Source organism: Fistularia commersonii, chromosome 33 (genome assembly GCF_037954325.1).
Source record: "Fistularia commersonii isolate RoL2024-O1a breed Wild chromosome 33, RoL_Fcom_v1.0, whole genome shotgun sequence".
In the NCBI taxonomy this organism is placed as follows: Eukaryota; Metazoa; Chordata; class Actinopteri; order Syngnathiformes; family Fistulariidae; genus Fistularia; species Fistularia commersonii.
In genome coordinates this window covers 3,355,168-3,375,980 of record NC_141316.1, presented here as the reverse complement: position 1 = coordinate 3,375,980, position 20,813 = coordinate 3,355,168, and the positions used below count along the sequence as shown (strand labels likewise).

At 40.8% G+C, this 20,813-nt stretch overlaps 3 protein-coding genes across 11 annotated transcripts; 2 read left to right on the top strand and 1 right to left on the bottom strand.

Moving 5' to 3' along the window:
- The first annotated feature begins 670 nt into the window (after positions 1–670).
- On the top strand, positions 671–7,224 carry wbp2 (WW domain binding protein 2). Its single transcript, XM_086140878.1, has 8 exons — positions 671–925; positions 3,090–3,198; positions 3,325–3,460; positions 4,140–4,232; positions 4,319–4,465; positions 4,545–4,667; positions 5,174–5,250; positions 6,067–7,224. The coding sequence occupies exons 1-8, from the start codon at positions 867–869 to the stop codon at positions 6,112–6,114; spliced, it is 792 nt and encodes a 263-aa protein (XP_085997004.1). The 5' UTR covers positions 671–866; the 3' UTR covers positions 6,115–7,224.
- trim65 (tripartite motif containing 65) lies at positions 6,749–12,753 on the bottom strand. 9 transcript variants are annotated; one of them, XM_086140870.1, is made up of 9 exons: positions 12,605–12,753; positions 11,972–12,243; positions 11,804–11,893; positions 11,607–11,702; positions 10,124–10,354; positions 9,856–10,024; positions 9,691–9,780; positions 9,388–9,605; positions 6,749–8,942 (listed from the first exon to the last, which is right to left on the bottom strand). In XM_086140870.1, exons 2-9 carry the CDS (start codon positions 12,218–12,220, stop codon positions 8,634–8,636), a joined length of 1,452 nt encoding a protein of 483 aa, XP_085996996.1. In that variant the 5' UTR covers positions 12,221–12,243; positions 12,605–12,753; the 3' UTR covers positions 6,749–8,633. The 9 variants fall into 9 exon arrangements, with proteins under 9 accessions (XP_085996996.1, XP_085996993.1, XP_085996994.1 ...); XM_086140867.1 differs by having other exon boundaries at positions 11,804–12,325; XM_086140868.1 differs by having other exon boundaries at positions 11,804–12,322.
- A 505-nt stretch (positions 12,754–13,258) lies between these two features.
- mrpl38 (mitochondrial ribosomal protein L38) lies at positions 13,259–18,356 on the top strand. The gene is made up of 9 exons (XM_086140585.1): positions 13,259–13,360; positions 14,188–14,376; positions 14,456–14,587; positions 14,682–14,875; positions 15,763–15,835; positions 15,963–16,008; positions 16,628–16,786; positions 17,231–17,367; positions 18,144–18,356. Exons 1-9 carry the CDS (start codon positions 13,282–13,284, stop codon positions 18,278–18,280), a joined length of 1,146 nt encoding a protein of 381 aa, XP_085996711.1. The 5' UTR covers positions 13,259–13,281; the 3' UTR covers positions 18,281–18,356.
- Positions 18,357–20,813: the final 2,457 nt, after the last annotated feature.

The window sequence follows — 20,813 nt, the reverse complement described above, 5'->3', positions numbered from 1 at the left end:
ACTGCATGCATTACATCAATAATGTATACTTTTATCATAATATACTCCCCATAGAAAGTAAAAAAGAAAAGATCTGCTGGAGAACGCATAAATGGCTCATAACAAAATCGCTATCTATCAGTATCAGTCTGTCACAGGCACATCAGAATCAGTCAAGAAAGGGTGATATTAAAACTTCTCACAACAATATTAATTTAAAATAGACATGACCTGTTTAATGTTGTTTAGATGATGATATTTGTTTGACAGGAAGCCGCTCTGTCTGCATACAAGCCAGATAATGCGTTTCATATATTTTATTGTCAGACAGATACTGTAATACTGCAATTGTTTTTTTTTAAACAGCTGCCTCTGCTACTTCCATTGTTACCCTTTAGAAAGCCATTGATTTGTAAATGATTCGTTGTTTTGGAATTATTATAAACACTAACAACATTTTGGTGTTGTAATTTATCTATTATTAGTATCATTAATAATAAAAAAATGGTGTTGATGTTATGACTGCACTTAAATGAAAGGGGAAATTTAAAAAGGCAAAAACAAGATCCAAGAAGAGGAATTAATTACTAAATTATGTTGATTTTCGGAAGAAGGGAAATTTAGGGGGAATTTCTCGAGAACCCAAAAAAATTTTCATGGTTTCAGTTTAAAGGCCTGTGACGTCACAAGGGGGGCGTTCCGCACGTATGGCGGAAGAGCAGGTGCAAAGTGATCGTAAGCTAGCAGAGCCGTAGGACAACAAGCGACGTCTCCGCACAGAGTTACCGCTCACCGAGGTCGCCGGCGGTGCTGCGGGGAGGTTTTGAAACAGAAGAACGCAACCTTTTTAGTTTTCCCTCTGCCTGGGAGTCGAGGGGCCTGTCGACATGAGTTTAAACCAGAACCACTCGGAGTCCGGCGGCGTCATCATCAACAACAGTGAAAGGTAACGTTAGCGCGTAAGGACGGGCTAGCTAGCAAGTGCCGTTAACGGGACTGATGCGTTTACGCTATTAATAGAGACAACAAAAATATCCTCGACAAACTTTTAACGACTAAAATGAAAATATTGTTTTGCAAATTCTCGTTAAGGCTTAAAGTCTGTGAGAGCCCCGCAAAGTGGACTTTTCACAGCGACACGCGACTGCGTAGCTTCACGGTGCAAACTTCAGACATTCTAGCATCATAGTGTTGATAATGTCATTATACAGCACATTTTTCCATGAAGTCATTTTTCACGGGCTGTGGATAAACTGAACTCGACGTTCTGGCGTGGCTCAAACAGTGACGCCGAATTCACATCCACATCGGTGTGGTCTTTCTCTAAGGGGTATTTGCCTTGCGTCTGACCGAACCGGGTATCGGACTCCTGGCCCGAACATGGCTTTCACCGTGTTACATCATCGCAGGCTTTTCCTGTGGTTACATAAATGTTTGCTGCTTCTTTACACAATATGTAAAAGTTACAGAAAAAAAAGGTACAAAATAGAAGTGAATGGGCCGTTTTAACCTGGGCCATTTTGAGGTGGTGCCTTTTTGGGGTGTATTTAATACCAAGATAGTCCTGTCTGCATGAATACATGACATGGTAGTATGATGTTGCATTTAGGTTTAAGACTGCTCATCACCTAAACAATTTTAATGCTCAGGTAATCATTAATGATGAATAACATGGATGTCTTTTGATTGATACTCAGATCTCTTCTGATTAGAATATGTAAAAAAAATGGGAAGGTGTTGATTAAAAATCTAAACTCGAAAATAATCCCTGAAACTGGTCAGGAAATGAATTGTAATCAAACTCTAGAGTTCAGAAAGAAACTTTACAAAAAGCCACAAGATATATTATCAAAAAGAAAAAAAAATACAATAAATAAGTATAACATGATCCAAGTATTACGTGCGTTTAGATTTGTTATTGTTAAACTTATATATTCGAATTGCTAGAAAAGTGACGTGAACAGTGTCACCAATATAGATGAAAGACTTCTGTAAATGGCGTTCATTACTTTGGAGACTACTCAGTTTTTTTGTCTTGTGTAATGTGTTTTTCCGTTACATTAGATGCTATCTTGATTACATTTCCACATGAATAAACTAGTTAAACATTGTTGTGCCAGGCTAAGATTAAGTCACTGCAGTGACTGACAAGAATTGAACCTTTCTGGCAGGATCCTCTAGAATATACTAGAGTGTGCTGGTAAACCCTCTCTGGTTAACCCAGAACCACGTATAATCTCCTGTCGTGTAAGTCTAATCCTTTTACAAGTGTTTCCTGAAAAAAGGAGATGGGACATGTTTGGTAACTTGACCCATGCACAATAATTAACCCCCTGGTCTAACTTTTGAGCTGCTTAGTAAAATAACGAGACCAAGATGTAGAAATGTCACTCAACCCATTCTCAACGTTTAAGGGAATGAATAAGTAAAGCAAATATAAATGATCAATTCACTTGTAACTGTCATTAGAGTTGTCCCGAGCAGAAAACTTTGATATGCAGTGATCTAGAAATTGCCAAAAATTAACAACACGATCACACTTTTTTTGAGCATTGCAAGGTTATATTATAATTTTGACACTATTGTCATTATTTTAAGATTTCAAATAATTTTAAGATGCTTTCAATTGACAAAGTATTAATATAAAATAGGAATGGATTTCCCCCAAATTGTGGAAGAAATAACCTTAAAAGGGAAAGAGGTAGAACTCAAATACCAGTGATTTTCTACTGAAATCAAGTAACAAAAGAAACCCCCAGGAGATTGGCTAAAAATGACAACAGCCAAAAGAAAGTAATTGCGTATATACCCAAAATCAAGCCAAAAATAACCTGAGAATGATCAAAAATGGAACTGAGTCAGCAGAGGATAGTGAGACTTGTGAGTGTCAGGCAGCCTTTTATTTGGAGGTTTGGACCTGGAAAGTTGCAGAAGTGAATGTCCCAGAAGTCAATCATATGGGCAGCAGAGCTGCAGAGAACCATGCTGTGTGTGTGTGTGTGGAGTATGCAGAGATGTTCGGGAGTGTTGTTGCTTCCAGAAATGAATGACCATTAATCGCTGTCTGCTGTAATAAATGGTGGGATGATTTCATTTGGATGTTTCTACAGTGTGTTGATGAACTATGACAATGTGGAGCTGACGTTCTGTGATGCAGAGAAACTGCCAGAAGCCTTCAGAAAGAGCAAGAAGGGCAGCGTCTACTTGACACCATACAGGGTGAGATTCACAGGCCTTAACCTAATTTTTCATCACTTTCTCTAATCCACTGAATGCAAGAGGTGTGCTAATGAGCAGAGTTTGGATTTGGTTGTGTGAGCGTCTGCTGCTGCTCCTCTGCTGCAGGTGATCTTTGTGGCTAAAGGTCGAGATGCACTGCAGTCCTTTATGATGCCCTTCTATCTAATGAAGGGTTGTGAGGTCAAACAACCGGTTCTGGGAGCCAATTACATCAAGGGAACCATTACCGCTGAGCCTGGAGGTAGGTGTGCGTGTGTGCGTGTGTGCGTATGTGCGTGTGTGTGTGTGTGTGTGTGTGCACGCACTGTCATGTGTGCGCGTGCCTATTTGCCTTGGACTTGGGCTATTAGCATATTGTGAACATTGTTCTGTAAAGTTTAAAAGGGCTGGGCACGATAGCCTTTATCCTGTGATACTTCATGGTTTATATTTTTCAATATATATGATTTGATGGTCTCCAACCAGACCTTGCTTGATGTTTTACTAATGTTATTTCTACCCAATAAAAGTGAAGTTTATCTTTTCAGAAATAGTAAAACATGAACAGCAAAACCATTTCTTTTTTTTTTGTTTCTACACAAATGATGAACAGTCTCCAAAGAAATTAACAAATAAATTTACAGTAAGCGGATTATTACCAGAACATTATTGGAACATTGAGGACAAAATTTTAAATGTTCATGTGTACAATGTTAAATGCTTTTTAAGCAACTCTTCCCCATGAAGCAACTTTTCATTGTGCTGCTGACACACGCACTAATTTTATTTGTGTTGCATGTGATTTCCATGTATTTATTTATTTTTTTAAACTTACCACAATTTCTGTCATTTTTTCTAAATGATTTCTGCACGCTGTGTTGTTAATTTTCCCTTGCACTTGTACATATACAACCTGTCTCTTGTATGTGTGTGTTTACCAGGTGGCTGGGAGGGCAGTGCCACTTTTAAGCTGGTGTTTGCAGCAGGAGGAGCCATAGAGTTCGGCCAGTACATGCTGCAAGTGGCCTCTCAAGGTGAAGTGACCACACAGGGCCGGCCTCAGAGCTATGTTCTCTGTCCGGTGTTTAAACCTTGGGTCTCCCTCTTTCATGTCCCAAAGTGTCCAGAGGTCAGCCAGTCACGGCTGGGTTCGGCGGATGCCCCTACATGGCTAACGGGGCCTATGCTTACCCCCCACCCCCTGCTAACGGGATGTACCCTGCTGGGCCTCCTCCTGGCTATTCCTACCCTAACCCTCCTCCGCCAGGTAACAGCAGTGACCACTACGCCACTTTAATCTGTTTTTGTTCAAAGCTTTCGGCCTAATCTGGATTTGTTCTGTCCAGGTGGGTTCTACCCCAACCCTCCGGCATTTGACCAATCAGCAGCCTACATGCCTCCTCCTCCATATTCTGCTCCTCTGGGCCAGCAGCCCCCCCATGACCCCGACCTCCCGTCCTCTGCAGCAGGTGAGGCTCAGACTGACGACCTCAGCTCACTGTGACGATGACTGATTATTGTGTGACTTTGGGGCTAAGTTTTCTTCCACATGCTACGCAACCTCAAAATGGTCATCCACTTTTAATTGGCTTGATTACATTTTTGATATGATCTTTTTGAAATGGTTTGATATAGTTGGTTTTCCAAATATAAAAGTATATCTCATTTAAAAAAAAGCAAGATAATCTTTGATTTTTGTATTTGGATAATTGGAATCTCTATTAATAAATTCAGCCAAGTGAAACTGTGTGACATCATGACTGCAGTGGGACCTCCTGCAGTGGGAAAAGGTCTCTTGACTGAAACACCCATGAATCATTTTTTTAGTTTGCTTTAGTACAGGCTACAGCTATCATAGACACTATTACCTGCAATGTTATGAAAAAGAAGAAACACAATGTTTCTGAAAACAAGAACAATGGAAATTGGGCCAAAGAATGTTGATGAAATTAATTCTCTCACGGTCTATTTCCAGCGGAGGCCAAAGCAGCCGAGGCTGCAGCGAGTGCTAGCTCTGCCACGCTGCCACCCCCACATGTTTACCTGCCGCAGGTGAGTCAATGACGGGAACCTTTTCTCTCAGTTTGCGGGTGTTGTGATGACTTTGTCCTTTTGATTCCGATGGACTGACTTCATTGTTGGTTCAAGTGCCTTTTTTCCTATTTCCTATTACTTGAGTTAACTTCAAAGATGTGCTTGCAATTCAATTTTGCTATAATTCACCAGTTTCATGCTAATTCCGTACAGCTTGTTCTCATTGGTATCTATCGGATTTATTTACATTTTTTTCTTTTTCATTTTTCTAGTCAAATTTTTATTTGCAATGAGTCAACTGAAAAAAAAAGAAAAATAGAATGATCCAAAATAAACCAAAGTGTGCCTTAAAAAGGGCTAAAATCAAAAAGTCATGTGAAAAAAGATAATTATATAGGCCATACAGATGACTTTAAGGGTCGACCCGCAGTTGTGCCAGAACCCATTTCCTTTGGACTCTCAGGGCTTTGACACTTTGTAGGTCAACCATCAGATATGTTTTAAACCTTCACATCAAGGCAGGGAGTCGCCGATATTTTGGTTGAAGCAAGCACTTTTTTGTAATTTCAATGGACAAATGATATTTGGTGAACGATGGAAGATCAGCCTCATTATAAGGTGGTTATTTATGTAAAACAACTGCAGATAGCAAAATATGGCATTACACCTCATAGCATGGGGGGAAAAAACATGCTACTTTGTCCCTGAGATATTTTGACATTTTATTCAGCTCCACATTCTTGTTTCAACAAATGTGAATTATATCGGTGTAACTGCTGCACCACCTCGAGTCACACCAACTTTTTCTTCCCAATGTACCCCCCTGTCCTCCAGGACAAGCCTCCCCCATACTCTCCTCCAGAGGACAAGAAGAACCAGTAGATGAGCTTCACCCTCCTTGTCATACGATTCACCTGGTACTGGTCAACAGGACAGCAGTTTTTGTTATTTTTTTCCTTCCCCTTTTTTTGTCTTCCCACACTCATTCCCATCGCCCCTTCTCTCATTCCGTTGCTTTTTCTTGCTGCATCATGGTCCTTTTTTTGACGATCCACATCTTCAGAAGCACCTTTTCTTCAGTGGGAAATTGAAGCGTTGTACAGTTAGAAATGTAGAGGGTGATAGAGTGAGTGGTTGAAACTAGAATTGCCAGATTTCCGGGTGGGGTGTTGCAATGTGAACATAGCCTGACCGCTCATTTAGCGTTCTTTGCCTTGTAGGTCTCATACTGCCACCCGAAACGCTAAGATTCAGCTGTGCTTTGCATTTAATTTTGTACGATTGACGATCAAGCTTGACTGAGTTGGATGATAATTCCCCTGTGGACCTAACCAGAGGCAAGCATTATCATTTTAGTGTACAGGCTTTTAATATGTATACTTTGAAAAAAAAAAAAAAAAAAAAGAGGTATTTTCTCAACACTGACCTAAAGAAAAGCTTTTGAAGAGCTCGGTCTGCCTCCACATGATGTTGAATGAGAGGAGCAGAGATTAAAGCAGCATCCAGGATTAGGGCAGAGTGAGCGTGGCCCAGGAGGGATTATCTTTTTACAATGTGCAAGAGCAGAGCCGTCAGCCAGTGATGTCACCTCCTGTTTTGCCATGCCTCAGAATGTTCGAGAAGACACACATTTGGCCTTTGGGTTCATTGTGGTACATTTTCAACACCTTTACAATAGAATCAAGGTTTCAGTTTTGTAAACTGTGTTTGTGATTTAATGCTTCAGTTACAGTCTACTCTCCAATCCTCTATAATCAATAACCTATATGTTGTATCTGTGGCTGATTCTTTGAACTATCAGATTGCATCAGGCTCCTGTTTGCTCTGTCATGGCTGTATGTATAATATTAATAATAAAAATAAAGCTCTGTAATTATTTCAAACTAATTTATTGAATAACTTATGTAAAAGTGTTGGAGACAAACAAAGCATGATCTTAACTAATGTATGTTTGCATTGGACTTTATTAAATGGATCTGGATTCATGTGAAAGCATCACTCGGTTATGTTTTCCCTGTCTTTGAACGCAGCACAGTGAATCAGCACCACTGGCAAACCTATTGCTGTGTCAGCAGGAGAAATTCTCTCTCTGTGCCTGCAGTTCTTTCTTCCACAGTCAGCTTTCCTCTTCACCAAGTCTGATGTTTGAGCTTCAAAATCATCAATCTCTCAAGGTCAGAGGTCAAAAACTATACTTTTAAATGCATCAACTTTTCCCCCAAAAAACTAAGGAGGCCCTTGAAAGATGCAGCCAGACTGAATGCTGTCAGCATCATGAACGCTTGTGCATTTATCACAAGATCTCACTACGATGTCTGACCGCCAGGACAGTAGCAATACACGGCTCATGATCCACTCAACCAAATCTTTGAGAGAATTCGAAATAAAATATTACACCTAGACCTTAATTCTTAAGGTCTGTGCTGGATTGTACCCTGAGAGCTGTCCAGAAAAAATGTTTTATTATTTTCACAGATCCTATTATGATTGCATGAATGAATAGAATGATCTATCTTGTTTGAGGTCTAGGCTACTAAAATTAGTCGTATAGAACTTGTGAGAACAAAATCTGCAGCGCCAATGTCATTTTTTACACAGTATTTTACACAGATTTCTCATTTAAAAAAATGCACCTGCCTACAGCTTGGAAAGTGCAGCAAGACAGATTGCAATTTCAGTGGCTTGTACAGTGACAGGATTAGAAAGTCTGACCATTGCATCGCCTCCTCCTGCTTTCATGTATTTATTCCTATCGTCACGATTGTAAAAAAAAAAAAAAAAACTGTTTTTATTTTTTTTCCCAGCAGCAAAATCTTCTGGCTAAAAGTGAGCAAGTGCATTGCCGAAGATGACATCACACACTGTCATCTTGTTGAAACGTTGTGTCAAGAGCTGTTGGTGGCGTGTTTGGGTGAAGGTTGGAGAAACAATCCCGGGGGGCGTTATTCCAGCACCACGACACGTCATTTGCTCCGCAAAGGCTGCTGATTTTAATCACACCAGCCATTATTTACCTCCTATTGTACTTAGGGGAAAAGAACATCCCGATTAAAAATACAGAGATATTCAGGTCCAGGTCTCTTAAAAACAAACAAGCAACTAGCGTCTGTTAATCTACAAGTGTTTCATGTAAAAACAACCTTGAACTAAGCATCCCCTCTGTACCGTGGTCCCTTCTGGGCCCCAGTTTGTGATCACTTTCCCTCTGACGATGACGCATCACAGGAAGTGATAACATAGTCAAACCATGATAAACTGCTTCCTCTTGATAAAAAGGACACCCAATCAGTCCCGCTCAACACTGTAGGAGAACGGATCATTGAAAATAGAAAAAAAAAATTCAAAACCTCTAAAATAGTGATAGGATCCTCTATATTGAGTTTTACCGTGCTGGTCTTAACTCAAGTGGAGCACAGAGTAATGCTAACGCCCTCCCCTATCCAGCAGGCGGGGAAGAGCTCCTGAGTGAAGGCGCAGTGGAAGGCGTGCAACCTGGTCTGGCCGTCCCCGAAGTAGGTGAGCGTCCCGTTCTCGTAGTCCAGCAGCATGCCGATGCGGCTGTGCTGGGATTGGCCAGCCAGCGTTTCCCGCTGGCCATTGTGCCAGGCGCTGAGCTGTCGCTCGTCCAGCTGCAGGCTCCACGACACCTCGTTCATACCAAGCATGCACCTCTTGCCTTTCTCCTTCCTGGGAATGGTTTCATAGGTGACCTGGAGATGGACGGTATAGAGATTAAAAAAAAAAGTATTTTCTTTGTGCACATTAACTTGACTTCAAAATCATAAAAATATACAGACTTAAAAGTGAGCAAAAAAAAATCCCACTTCTCATTAATTTTAATAACTGTTTATATCAGAATTGGTTTGAATTGAACTGGATTTATTTTCTTATCAGGAGACGAACATCAGCAAAACAATTCTTATCTGTCAATCAAGAAGACAAATATTAATTGATACTGAAACAGGCCATCTGTGCAGCCTGAGTCAAAAATCTGTCATTTTAAAGACACAATCAATTATCCTGCCTATCAAACCTAATCTAATCTGACCAAATCTCTGGATACACGCTTTAAATGAACCTTGGGTTTAACAGCATCCCTTTGTGTTTGTTCCCTGGAGAACAGATTCAGTGAGGAAAAGATGCGGACGTGTTTACCCCGAGATAGGCCCAGGGCTTGGACACCTCCAGCTCCCAGTAGTGCTGGCCGTGTTTGAAGCCCTGGAAGCACAGCACCTGCCAGGTGTGGTCGAAGCGAGCCTCGTGAGCAACGACGGACCGCAGCCCGGAGGTCAGGTGCTCCGCCCTGCGGTTTTCCTGGGACAGACAAAGGTGTCCGTTGGCCGTGCGAGGGTCGAATGTCAGAGAGCATCGGTCTGGAATGAGGAGGACGGGAATGAAATTTGAGTCTCTGGCTCTTCAAGTTTCGGGCGGCTGTCAGTCGACAGAACTGGGACTTACAAGCACTGAGGCCCTCTGTCCCGCCCAGGTGACACGGAGCGGCCGGGCTGGGAACCACAGCGAGGATGGGCCTCTTGTCCTGAGGAGAATCTTAGGCACAAACCAAACCCATGAGAACGTAGGCACTCACCAAATATCCCTTGATATGCAGGGGCGGGTGCTTACGTTCTTTGTCCTGACCCACAGCCGCGCTCAGCGCTTTCTCCAGGTCCTCTGACACCAGCTTGAACACTCGGCTCACCACGTCCGTGATGCCGTTTAGTTTCTCCTGCAGGTTCGGCGTCACCTCTGTGGAAATCTCCCTACGGGCCGGGATTTCGATCAGCATTGATTCCTGCGAAGATATGTTCGTGGTGATCGAGTGCGCTCCCATTTGACCGCGGGCTTGAATAAATAAATCCGATTACATCCGGATGGAGTAAGGAGGAGGGACCTTGATGAGATCTGTGTCTGGGAGGCGATGCAGCGCTGCGATCTGGCCCTGTCTCTCCCGCAGTTTGCAGACGTCCCTTTCCAGCTCGGTGAGCCGAGCCTCGGCCTCGGAGAGAGACGCCTCTTTCTGCTGTGCGATGAAGAGCTCAGTGACCTGCTGCTTCTCAGCCAGGACCTTCAATAGGGTGGAGAACTTGACATTCACCCAGCTGGAGGTCTGTTGTAGAGTCACCTGGATGTGGAGAGGGACCAGTTTGTAAAACATCATGGAAGTTTCACAAGAGCTAGCTTCACCGGCTCAGGCTTTCCTGAAATGGAAAAATACACCTTTGTCTTTTCTTACTTTTACTTTACTCTCTTCAACAACTTTGGTCTTAGAGAAGAGAATTCTGTGTCTATTCAATGTTGACTTACAACCACTTTATTACTTATTTGAGTATTTTTAGGAAATGTAATTGTGACATCGCAGCTCCAAGGGTGTACATTATTTTCTAGTTTCTTTACTTTTATTCAAATTATTTCTAAATCTTTGTGTTTGGCCTCAGGAAACACCTGTCCAAAATGTTCACAGTCTTTTGACTAATCTGACAATCTACTATGAAAATATTTGGTCACAGTCCTAAATTGATTTGATTATTTTGGAAATGGACAATAACTGTAGGAGCACAGCTTTAAATATTTCCAGTGGCAGCAGGGAATGGGCGTGGCTGAACTCCATGTGCCCTGGCTGTGGCTGCAGGGCAGATAAACATCCTTTTTTTCTGAACGTCACCTATGGAGGCCTCACTGCTCTGAACCTGCTGCCTCCGTCAGCGTTGTCCACGTCACTGCTCTATCACCATGACAGACACCTTCCCTCTGCAGCTGCTTCGCTTTTATGTCATGTTTTTGTTATGGCTGTGGCACATGATGCCAGAGATGCTCTATGAGGCAGAAGCTGGATACAATAGTATCTTTCCTACTGTTCCATCCATATAATTTCTCATCAATTCTTGATGAGTCTTGAGACCGAGCAGAAATAAATCAACAATAATTCCCTTCAAATCAAGTGATGAGCACAGAAGCAGCAAGAAAGTTCAAATATTTGAAAACTGTACTTAAATCTCGTTGAAAAAAGGATTTGATATAAGATGATATATCCTTGATGTTTATTATATTTCTTCATTTTTTACGGTTTTCTTTTTTAATCTAATTTCTTAGTACTTTCACTGTTATCTATTGTATCTTGTTTTTCTTCCAGGAAATTTTTGTTTTTAGCTTTGTTTTTGCGTGTTGAGGAAATACCCAATCGCTTTCCTGGGGCAAAGTAAAGATAATTTTTGTTTGTTTCTTAATACATTTAGCTGATATCTAAAGATGTGTATGTATGTATATATACACATACACACATATATACACACACGTCTATATATACATACACACACACACAGATACATGTAAAATAAGTATCGCCGATTTGCAGATAATTACATAAAAGTCTTAACCTTTGCTTGGCTGATATTTTCATTCAAGTCGTAGATGCTTTTCTCTGTTTCCTCTATGAGTTTCCCCACTTCTGTACTTTTTCTCTCAAGCAGCAGCTGAAAATAAAACACACCAAATTGAGATGAAGAGTTAAAGTTCCGTGATTTGGCTTTTGGGAAATGGTTACAATAACACTCCTCCAGCTGGTGACACGTACCTCTTGATTCTCCCTTTCTGTCTCCAACAACACCTTGTCGTGGTCCAAGCACTTGGAGATACCGCATTCGCAGCACACAGACATTTTGTCCTGTTTGCAGTAATAAACCAAAGGTTTTTTATGGTGGTCACACAGCAGCATGGCTCTGGCCCCCTCGCTGGCCCTCACCTGCAGCTCCCGACAGGAGGGCCCAGCCTCTGTCAGGAGAGACAGGGACACATTACGTCGAAGACTTGGCCTTTTGGGGAACTTCTCACTGCAGATGGGACAGTCGGGTACAGTGGCAGACTTGATCTTTGTATCCCAGTGGTCGGTGATGCACTTGTGACAGAAGGTGTGCCCGCAGGGGATGGTTACAGGAATTTTGAAGCGGTCCAGACATATGGCACAGGTGAGATTTAAATTCTGACACTCCATCTCTGAAGGACGAGCAGGCACTTCTGTGAGTGGAGGACAATAGTGGGGTTGGTCAGGATGTGTCCAGATTACAGTGACATACTTCTACTTGATTGCCTGTCACTGCTTAAAAATAAAAGAAAAGGTACAGGTTAATTACATCCCTTTATTACACATTTTTCACTAGCGTATCAATACATTTTTCCCTTAGAGTTGGCAGTGAGAGCACCAATTCTCCCTCACATTAACTTAGCCAGGGGGAATGACAAGCTAGCTTGCTATCGTTAGCTAGGACGCTTTCGGGCCAATAACGGGAAAAAATATCCATACAGCTTACAAATTTAATTATGAATTATCCCCCAATTTATAATTTTCTGCTGAATATAACACAGTATGAATCCTCACCACCTCAGCAGTCAAATTCATAGATAAGCGTCTGTAAGTGACGATGAAAAGCGCCAGTGGCAGCTCCCTGGCTGATGACGACAAACCCATAACGTGTTGCATTCAAGTGCAGTCAGACACATCAAAACCGCCGCATCGACAGGAGCGCTCATTTTAACGAAAATAATTAATAGAAATAATAAAAAATAAAAACTCTTGCAAAAGCCTTGTATTGCTATTTTACAGTCTTGAAGACTGTGCTTATATTTAGCTGGATAGGAACATATTTATGTGACTGACGGATCTGCAAGAGGAAAAAAGCTATTGAACATGTTTATTCAAGGAAGTAATAATAATATTATGATACTTTTTGTGTTTGGATCTCAAAATATCATTTTCAGGGAATAACAATAGTAGCTGGGATACTATTCTTTCCTCAGTTTGAATCCCCCCCCCCCCCCCCCCCGAAAAACTGATTAAAGATGTGAAAAATGAAATTAAAAAAATGATGTCTCCCTACTTATTTGATTTGGATGGTTTACGCGAGGGTTCCAAACATGATTGATATTAATTTAATATTAAACAGACTCCACGTTACGTTCTATTTACATTTTGATACGCGAGGCAGAAGCGCACTGAGTAATTTTGCGTCTACGCGGCCGCCGTCCCGTCACAGTCAGGGGGGGAGACGCTCCAAGATGGCGCTGCACACAGCTTGTGCCGTCGTCCTACGGAACGGGAGAGATTTAAGGCTCTGTAAAACCTTTTCCACGACAGGTACGGATCCGATGTTGCTGTGTAATTTTGTGTCATTTATGTATTTAACGCGTTGTCGAGTTCGGGAGTCCGTGTGTTTGTGTTGGTCTGTGATTGAGACGTCATGCTGCCTGGAAGACATCTTTTCCTCCACTGGCTGATTTCTTGGTAGTTTGACATTAAAAGATGGATCATTTCAACCAAACTAACTGGGACGTTTGACTAGTCGCATAAGTACACTTTGGGAATCGTGTAATAGTGTAAATGTAGTGTGGATTCAATCTGACGCTCGGGGCTTTTAGATAAAACCACCCATCTTCGATATGACCTACTCTAAATCAGTATATCAGGATATCTGCATCACTTGATACACAAACTTATGTTCATGGTTGGATGATGAGTTGTAAAGATTCAAATTCAATTTCACGTCAAATTAATTGTACATTCTGTAGGCAAAACTAATATTTTGTCTGTTTTCTGTTACTCCTACCAAATACTGAGAGATTTACTGCTTTGGCTCTTTATTTGTTTATGTAGGGATAATTCTTTGCTTGATTTTAATTTTTTTTTTTTTTTTGTGGAATTTTCCTTTTTATGTTGGTAAATATTATTATTAATGGAAGACTGATTTCATCATGACTTCTTCACTATCATCCCTTTATTTTTATTTTTTTATTTATATCGCTGTCTTGTCTCAATGTCTTGTTTTAACCTGTAAACTTGAACAATTAATTGAATTTATTCCGTAAAAAATGTGATATTTTCACCCCAAATAATGTTTGTTTGCTTGATTCGGACTGAAAAATAGAACCGTATGTGTAAGCGTTTTTTTTTTTCCTACATGACAGCGTTCCTGTGTCGTCGAAGGACCCCTCTGGGTTCAATGCCAAATGAGGACATAGATGTTTCAAACCTGGAGGCTTTAGAGAAGTATCGCAGCTATAACCGTTACATCCGTCAAGCCGAGGAGGCCAGGAACAAGCCGGTCTGGTGGAAGACCTACAAAGGCTATGTGGAGGAGTCGGACCCCGAGCCTGGTGAGAAAGAAGGGACCACGATGGAAAGTTTAAGGACCGAATTTTGAGTCATTTTCTAGCAGAAGTGTCAATTTTACAGGCGTGGAGCGAGTGGACATTGGACTGCCGTATTGTCGACCTCGCAGGACCACAGAAGTGAAGGAGAGGAACCGTGTGATAAAGGAAAACAAGAGGAGTGTGGACCTGGAGAGGGCATCTCGTCTGCGCACGTGTAAGGCATATTTTACTTCAAGCCCACCTGATAAGTTGAGCCTCTCTTTGGTTTAATGGGTTTTGGCTTTTTTTTTTTGGTTCGGTTCCCACAGTCAAGATTCCATTGGATCGAGTGCAGGAAATGTGGGAGATCACCAGCGGTCCGTTTCACATAAAGCGGCTGGCAGAGCACTACGGGGTCTTCAGAGACCTCTTCCCTATGGCCTTTTTTCTGCCCCAAGTGTCACTGCGGATCTGCTATAGCCAGAGTCAAGTGCATTATGGGAATCAGCTGACCCCAACTCAAGTATGTCACATTGATTTTAGTGTGTCCGCTGCCAAGATCGCAGTCAAACTGGGCCGTGCCATATATGGCCTCCAGACTCAAGGCTCATAACTTCAGACCAGACCTTTAAAGTAGTTGTCTTTTTGACACTATAACTGCTACACTGCTGTATCAAAGGAATTTCCCCTTTAATTTCCCCTTTAATTTTTTTGTTAAAATTACTCTTTAAATCATGCATTCTAAAGTCAAGTCGGGCGTTCTGTGAATAAATGTCATGGAGAAAAGGGTGAAAAGAAACAAATCGATGGCTGGAATGCAAAACCTCCTATCTGTAAAAAACACTTTCTCTGGAAATTTTGAAAAATGTTTCATTTGATTATAGTATGGTCTTTGTTAAAGATATCCAAGAATATTCTATTGTTCACAGACTATATTTCTATGTTATAATTTAAAATACATAGCATGTATTTGTACCACTGACAATGCAGGTAAGTGTTTTTTTTCCAAATTTTTTCTGCTTCATTGTGCACATAGGAGTTTTGTCATGTAACATTTATGTCAAAAGAAAGGGCAGGATTATCTTGCAGATAGACTGAAAACGTGGAGCCATCCCATTTCTCACCATTCAATGCAAAAACCCAAAATCGAAAATTTTGCAGATAGGAGGTTTCGCATTCCAGCCATCGAAATGTGAAAAATTCGCAAATTCCATCCATCTAGAAATACCTTCTGTCTGCACATCCATCAGTTTAAGAATATACAGAAAAGGTCAGGAAAACGTATTCCTTTGAAATATTACATTTCTAAACTTTTATAAACAAATAGAAGAGTTGAAAATGATGACTACAGTCAGTCAAAAAACAGGGAATGATTGTAAAAATGTAACTTACGTGTATTTTGTATCGCAGGCGACATCGATCCCTGAGATCGGCTTCCAAGCAGAGGAGGGGTCGCTGTGGACCGTCCTGCTCACCTGTCCAGGTACGGCTCTGCCGCTAAAGGCCAGCCTCTTTCACAGGAGGCGCTTCCTGGTCCGCCAGTTCAAGCTGCCGAGCGCGAACAGAGTGGCTTCTGTGGCTCTGAGAGTGGAAAATGCTTTCTCTTTCAGATGAGCACCTTCTGGAAAATGAGGCTGAATACGTCCACTGGCTGGTGTGAGTCATTCACTCCATTTCATTTCAAACACAAATCAAATCACAGTCCTATAACACTGTTTTGACTTTTGTAGCAATTATTGGCATTGATACGTTTCAAAAAACACTAAATTTGTTTTGTTTTTTTTCTTTTTACAAACAAGAGTTTCAATTTAGACTCATCATTGCTTCAACAGGAACTGCAGATGGCTATAGAATTTCTTCTGGATATTCACTAGAATTAATATGACCTAAAATTCAGGAAGACCTGAGCAAGGCAGTCACAACGAAACAACTAGGAAGGAAACAAAATTATTTTTTTGCATTTTCAGTTCTCAAGCAATGCTTTAAATGTTTCCTCATGTTAGGAGAGTGTCTCCTGAATGTGGCATTCAAACTGGTTTTCAGAAGCCTTAAAATAAAACCCAAATTTAACTCTTCATTGTTCTGGAGACAAACTGAATGCATTAGTGCTGCATGTCGGTCATCATGCGATTTTCAATACCAGAGCCAATATTGCGCTATATTTCAATACTGAAGAATGCTTTTGAATATTGTTGTGTTCATTTTTTCCAATATTTCACAGCTCAATGTGACTGTAAAGGCAAGGGTGAAGAATTTTGTTTCCTAAATGCTGCAGGGGCAACATCCCAGGCGGGGATGCCCAGGCCGGGGAGGAGCTATGTCACTACCTGCCTCCTTTCCCCGCCAAAGGAACCGGGTTCCACCGCTACATCTACGTCCTCTTCAAGCAGGAGCGGCCCATCGATTTCAGGGAGGATGTCAGGTCATCGCCATGGTGAGTGCGGACCCTGAAAACTTAACTCGTTTTCAAGATTCTAGAAAAGAGGTGTCTGCAAAACTGTCATGCAAAGCAAACTCCGATTCCCGTCCTCGGTCAAAAACATGCATTTGTTTAAATTAAGACCCTAAATTCTCTGTAAGAGTGAATGAGAGTGTAAAGGGTTGTGGGTCTTACTAAATACTGTATGTGGCCCTGTGGTTGCTCAAACCCTGCCCCAAACTTGAAATTGGCTACAAGTAAACCTGTGACCCAATGGGCAGGATAAAATATAGAAATTAAGTCAGATATTTTCACTTCAGACTTTTCAGTCCTAATAAATCATTTTAATTATCAACTATTAAATGATTTTTTTTTTTTTCCCTACAATAACGCTGTTAACCTTGACTTGAGTGTTGATTGATATCTGACCCGAGAATCAAGCGGCGTCTCCCTTTTCAGCCACTCTCTGGCAGATCGAACCTTCAAGACCGTGGATTTCTACAGGAAGCATCAGGAAGACATGACCCCTGCTGGTCTGGCCTTCTTCCAGAGTCAGTGGGACGAGTCTGTGACCGACACTTTCCACAACACATTGAGTGAGTCACAAATATGAACCCAGTCACAGCGGACATATTCAGATTATTTTTTTCCAGACTTAGATAATGTTGACAATTGTTTACTGATAAAAACTAATATGAAAATTGATCGGTTTAGGATAAGGGTCGCCAAATCTAGAATAGGGCTCTTTGACCCATCTGATGTGGCTCCGTGTGGCTTTTGAAATGAATGAACGAGTATGTAAATAAACTGTATTTTATTTTAGTTTGTTTCATTTTTTTGAATGTCATTTTAAATCTGAAGATTATGGCGATCTTGTAACATCTAAATATAACGTGTTAAAAATATTTTGTCGCTCTTTCTGCACGCGCCGGTAAAAGGATGGCAGCACACAGAAAGAGGACGGCGTTTTTGGTTTGATGCCGGCGGACCATTTAAGTTCGGCTTTTGTTTTTTTTCTTTTTCATAAATACAAGAAAGACTCAAATAGACATTGAGTATTTTGCTTAAAAGTTACCGTCTTTTTTTCGGAGTTCAACATGTTCTGCTGCATGCAGAAATGTAATTCAATTTTCTCCGCAGTTGTATATTGATTTAAAAAAAAAAACAACAAAAAAAACAACACATTTTGTTTGTACATAGCATAAAAGGCAGAAGAATATAACATTGTGTTAATTCATTTTAAAGTTCAAAAGGGTTATGTCGCACCAGGTGTTTTCTTTACTGTTGGTAAATAGGTCCAAATGGCTTCTGTGAGTGGTAAAGGTTACCGACCCCTGGTCTAGGAAAATAAGTGCGTTTGTCTTCCCTGCAGACTTGAGGGAGCCTGTGTTCGAGTTTATCCGGCCTCCCGTCTACCACCCACCACAGGTCAAGTACCCTCACGGTCAGCCCCTCCGCTACCTGGACAGATACAGAGATGGAAAAGAGCACACCTATGGAATATATTGATCCACCACATATCATCTTGCAGACATGGATTCTTGTGTTTAATGTTAAAGTGATAAAGTCTTTTTAGCGCTCAAGATTTCATGGACTGTTTTGTTTCTGTGACTAGTCATAAATCCTTCTGTTCACAGTGGTAAGAGGAAAATAACAGTGCAAATTAGTTAAACTTTTCTCCTCGATGCCCTAGTATCAGCAAGTGTGCACTAAACCAAACCATTTTGGGCAGTTACTTCTCTGCAAGTTTTTTTTGTCCCCAGAGCAAAAGAAGTCAAAGTATAGAGCTTCATATCCTAGCCAACTTTCTCGCAAAAATACCTGACATTACTGTTTAGGGGGTTGAAAAATAGTAGAATAAGGCTATCCCGGTATATGTTGAGGAATTGAAGCAGAAAAACTGTTGTTGTTTTTTTTTTTTCCTAATTTATCATCCACCTTGGTAATAGACAATCCATAATGTTTACAAGTCAAGGAGTGTGTATTTGATGGCGTGACAGAGGGAAGTTACCATTAACATAGGCTGTCATTCTTTTGCCAACTGGACTCAACAAGACAGAAGCGAGACGGACATCCAGAAGGATCTTGGAAAAAAGAAAATTTCACAAAACGTTTTCTCTTTCAGAGAGCACTGGTAGTGATAGTTTGCGCACACACACACACACACACACACACACACACACACACACAGCTGACAATGTTCTCATGACCAGTGTTCAGTCGTACTTTTTCTTGGCGTGCATGACACATTAATGTTTTCGTACAGCTTCATTTCAATCCTAGAGTCACCACCAAATAACTGGGACCACCACTGGAGTGTAGTTCTGGTTAGTATTTCTTTATTTTATAAAAAGTTACAATCTACAAATGCAATAAAATTATCAAATGAAAAAATAGCTTGAGTTATAACAGGTTTTTGCAGAAGGGTAGAGCGGTCACGAATGAAAAAACTTGAACAATATATACAATACCAGTTGGGGTCTTGAATGAGCAAAAATAAGAAAATTGAGCACAGACTTTGCATCAAGTTATCAGTTTTGCAGATCTGTGTTCATCAAATGTAAACCAACAGTTTCAGAGTAAGGGAATCATACAATGAAACAAAGAAATTGGGGAAAAAAAAGTGAGATAATGATGTATTTTCTTTTGTTATGACCCAAACTTCTGGGTGAGCTTTTTATATTATTCATATTCTCACAAATATACTGAAGAGAGTATTTTCCTCAGATTTTTTGCTCTCAAATTTAAGATTGATCTACATTTACAAAATGTCAATGTCAACACGACTTCAATAAATACACCAACCAATAGAGAATGGCGACACACTGGATCATAACGGTCAGCCTCCTGGCTGTTTTGCTTGTCAAAGGTTTTGCATTACTCTTTTTGAAAGAAATTTGAGTTTAAGAGATTTTCTTTTACTTATTTTAACAAAATTCTAGCAAGATGAAACTCGATTTTTTTAGCTTCTGTGTGTTAACACATACGTTAAGACACCCTTCTGACCAGGCCAAAAGCAAACTAACAGTAAATGTCCTGTCTTTTGTCCTGCCAGTTGGTTACACAGGTGACATTCATGTTGACAGCAAACTGCAAAGCCAAAGTAAGGTGACGGTACATTGAAGTTCTTTTAGATGTTCAGTGATCAATCTAATTTTCCTCTTGTCACACAGATGTGTCTCCAAATGATCTTTCTATAAAGAAAGCATCTGAGCTACTCCAGTCAATGGAGTCCATATTGTAAAAGCGTGTTAAAAAAGGTGACTTAAGTCCTTTCAGCTATATGGTTATCCAATAGTGATAAATGTGTCTCATGTGATTTAATGCAGCAAAGTAAGACTTGATTTCTGTTTCTAGTCTTTTGAGATAAAGCAGCCATGTGTTGAATAGACTGTTTTAAATCAGTTCAGAAATCTGCATAGAATTGCTTATTTGGAAAGAACTCCTATGATTAGATAAAAATTAACCCACAGCACAACGGGAATCCACAGCAGTTGAAGCATGGCTTGTTTACGTTGAGCTCACTAATGAGGAGGGTCTGCGCAACCAGACTGGGGCTGGGCTGGAAAAAAAGTAAAATTCAGCTTGTTTTAATGGTAAACTTAGGTGCTAGTGTTTGAAGTCTAAGACATGAGTGTCCAAAAGTGGGTTGTAAATATTAGCAGTTGAGGCCAATTCACTATCTGACGGTTGACATAGGAAAAAAAAGATCTCACAAGACTCCACTGCTTTTGACTTGACATCGGGCCCATATCTTGACCGTGGCCCACATCTTCTCTTTACAAGCAACCAATGAGGTTAATCTGTTAACACTTGTACCCATGTATGAATACAGCTCTTATGCCATGAACAAGTTAAGGGAAGGAGGGGGTGAAGCCTCTGAAGACTGAGCTAATTGAGAACTGGTTACACCAAACAACATTTCACTGTGACACGGGTTATTCTGCCTCCTCCTGGACAGTTCTGTAAGGAAGGCCTTTAACTGTGGATGAGTGCAAATCTCAATTAACAAATTTGGCAAAGACAGAAGCAAGATTATTTG